Below are 3,153 nucleotides of genomic sequence, written 5' to 3' on the forward strand. Positions count from 1 at the left end.
GGGGGGGAGCTTCAGGGAGGGACTCGTACTGTAGCAACAGTCGGTCAACAATGAAATATACTGCTGTACTCTTCCCATTATGCATTGATTTATATTTGATGTCCTGTTTGGTATGTTTTATTTTCATTCTGTTTTATTTTTTAAATTTTGATACTTTGCCTTTTAGTGTTTTATACTTGCTATAATATCAGTTTTCTTTATCTGGGACACGAATAAATCTGATTCTGAAGTCTTTGAGGTTTTGTTTGGACCTTTAATGTGGTTTTTTCCAGTTTCTGTCCAGATTTAGAATCTTATTTATGGTCAACAGAAGCAATTTGGCAGATTAATATTGATCATAGTATAGCAAGGCATGGCGTTTCATATTTTATCAGTTGGATTATATTCTGAGCCATGAATAGTTTCTACGTTTCTTTTCTAATATGCGGTGGCTTACAAAAAGTATTCATACCCCTTCAACTTTTCCAGATTTTGTCACATTACAGCCACAAACATAGATTTCACTGGAATTTAATGTGAAAAACCAACACAAAGTGGTAGATGATTGTTATGTAGAAAGAAAGTTATACAATTTTTTTAAAGTAAAAAAACTCAAAGGTGTGGTGTGCACAAATATTCAGCTCCTTGAGTCAATGTGGAACCACATGTTGCTGTAATTGCAGCTGCTAGTCTTTAGGGTTTGTCTCTACCAGCTTTCATCATCTAGTGCACAGGTGTCAAACTCCAGTCCTCTGCTGTCCTGCAGGTTTTAGATGAGCCACAGCTACAAAACACTGGAATGAAACAGCTTCATCTCCTCCTGGTGTAGATCAGGTCTCCAGAGCCTTAATGACCTGATGATTCTGTTCAGGTGGTTCAGCAGAGGCTCATCTAAGAGCTGCAGGGCAACGGCCCTCAGGACTGGAGTTTGACACCCCTGATCTAGTGACTCTTTGCCAAACAGCTGAAGCTCGGTTTAGATGTCTGACCTCAGAGAAAGGGGGAATGAATACTTTTTTAATGTTTATTTGCAAAAATATTTTGAATTGTATAATTTTCTTTAGGCTTGCCAATAGTAAACCACTTTATGTTTCACACTAAAGTCCAGTGAAATATTTTGAGGTTTGTGATTGTGATGTGACAAAGTGTGGAAAAGTCCCTGGGGTATGAATACTTTTGCTACTGTGTAAAGATGTTTATTTAAGGGCGTTTTAGTCAGAAATCGACAGTAACTTAGAATATTGTTTATCATAAGACTGGCTTCAATTTTTAGCCATAAGTCTTCTTCTGGTGCAACACGACCATCAAACATTAGCAGGTTCCACAGCTGATTGATGCTGTACCCTCTTGTGGCAAGACAAGGTATTGCAATATCTCTTCTCTGAAGATTGAGCTTCTAAAAAATGTTTACCTTTCATGACTTCTTTAATTTGGTGCAGAGAAATAATAATAAACAAACTGACCATCACATAAATCCATGATTTATTAATAAAATGTGAACAGACATGATGAGCAAACAGGTTTTCACACTGAACAACAAAGACAAACGTAAAACTTCTCCAAAACTAACCAGCATAAGTTAGTGAAAATTTTAGTCCCATCCCAGTTGGTCACTGCTGGTGTCCTTTATGTATTTCAGATTTAAAGTTATAATGTAAAATGTTCTAAATTTAGTTGCATCATTTCCTGTTTCCTCCATCACTGTTCACCTGAGATTTCTCTGGCTACTTCCTACTTCCTGTCAGATACTGACTATGTTCATGTTCTCCAACAAACCGTCGCGCGTCCGTTAGCAGACTGGCTCCAGTACTCCCAGTGCTTCAGACCAGTGGCCCCAACCGACACCTGGAGGACACCTGATTCAGACAACGCTCCGTTGTTCTGTAACTTCCTGTTTCCTGTTTTGCTGCAGAAACTTAAATGTGTTTTTACTCTGAAAAAAAAAAGGAGAAACAGAAAAACCTCCAGAACTCGAGGAAGACCCTCTGGTTCTAGTTCTGGTTCTGGTTCTGGTTCTGGTTCCGTCTGAACACTGACACCAGGTCTGTGACGCTGCTGGAGGGGCGGGGCTTCTCCTCTTCCTCACGCCTCTTTGTCCTCTTCGTCACCTGGTTACTGCTGAGACTTTTGGATCGGAGGCTCGGGTACTTCCTGTCTTCATCCACCAGCAGCTCCTCTTCATCAGCGTCGGGTTCAGGAGCCGGAGGCCTGGCTCCCTCCTCTTCATCAGCGCCCTTCATCGTGGAGGGACTTGGGCTGTGGAGCGCCCCCTGTTGGGCATCTGGAGACAATAAATACTGCATAGCTTTGTCCAGGGGGACAGAGGACACGGCCTGCAGCCGGCTCTTTAGAGCCGGACCATCTGCGTCCCCCGGGCCGCCGTGATGAAGAGGAGAGGCGGGTTGATGAAGAGGAGAGGCGGGTTGATGAAGAGGAGAGGCGGGGCCACACGGTGAGATCAAGATGTCCACGTTGGACAGAGACTGTGTCCTGTCCCTCAGACTGGAGACGTCCAGACTGGAAGCCAATTCGCCTGAAACCAGAAGGAGGCGTTCAGACCGAGTTCCTTGTTTATTCAGTGTCATTTAATACAGAAACTCAGAACCAGCGCCACCTTCTGGCCAAAACACAAACTGCTTTAGAAATCACATCCAGTCACAGATTTTAATAACTCAGTTTTAATCCAAGTTTAAATATAAAGGGGAGAAATTCAGTTTATGATGCTTGGTGGTCAAACATTAGCTGAGCCATACTAGCTTCCTCCTGAATAAGCATGCGGCGACAGTGGAGAGCAAATTAAATCATCTGAAGCTGTAAGACAAGGATCCGAATCCTGGAACCCCATAAGGAACTCTGCAGATCGATTTAGCACTAAACGATATAAACTGGGATCTGGAACAAAATTCAGTAAAAACCAGCGAAGTGCCGGGAGGAACCAAGAGAACCGGGAGGAACCAATAGAACCGGGAGGAACCAAGAGAACCGGGAGGAACCAAGAGAACTGGGAGGAACCAATAGAACCGGGAGGAACCAAAGGGAACCGGGAGGAACCAAAGGGAACCGGGAGGAACCAAGGGGAACCGGGAGGAACCAATAGAACCGGGAGGAACCAAAGGGAACCGGGAGGAACCAAAGGGAACCGGGAGGAACCAAAGGGACCGGGAGGAACCAAAG

The 3,153-nt window shown here is 43.7% G+C and overlaps 1 protein-coding gene across 2 annotated transcripts in view; it reads right to left on the minus strand.

Moving 5' to 3' along the window:
* Nucleotides 1-1,438: 1,438 nt before the first annotated feature.
* LOC103129426 (transient receptor potential cation channel subfamily M member 1-like) overlaps nt 1,439-3,153 on the minus strand; it is a 16,753-nt gene continuing 15,038 nt past the window's right edge. Inside the window, exon 20 of one of the 2 annotated variants that reach the window (XM_016665055.1) lies at nt 1,439-2,515. In XM_016665055.1, coding sequence (XP_016520541.1) covers nt 1,971-2,515 — 545 coding nt within the window. In that variant the 3' untranslated portion in view covers nt 1,439-1,970. The remainder of the gene's footprint in view (nt 2,516-3,153) is intronic. The other variant, XM_007540519.2, reaches the window with a different exon arrangement.

Source organism: Poecilia formosa, unplaced genomic scaffold, assembly GCF_000485575.1.
Source record: "Poecilia formosa unplaced genomic scaffold, Poecilia_formosa-5.1.2 Scaffold544, whole genome shotgun sequence".
NCBI classification, from domain to species: domain Eukaryota; kingdom Metazoa; phylum Chordata; class Actinopteri; order Cyprinodontiformes; family Poeciliidae; genus Poecilia; species Poecilia formosa.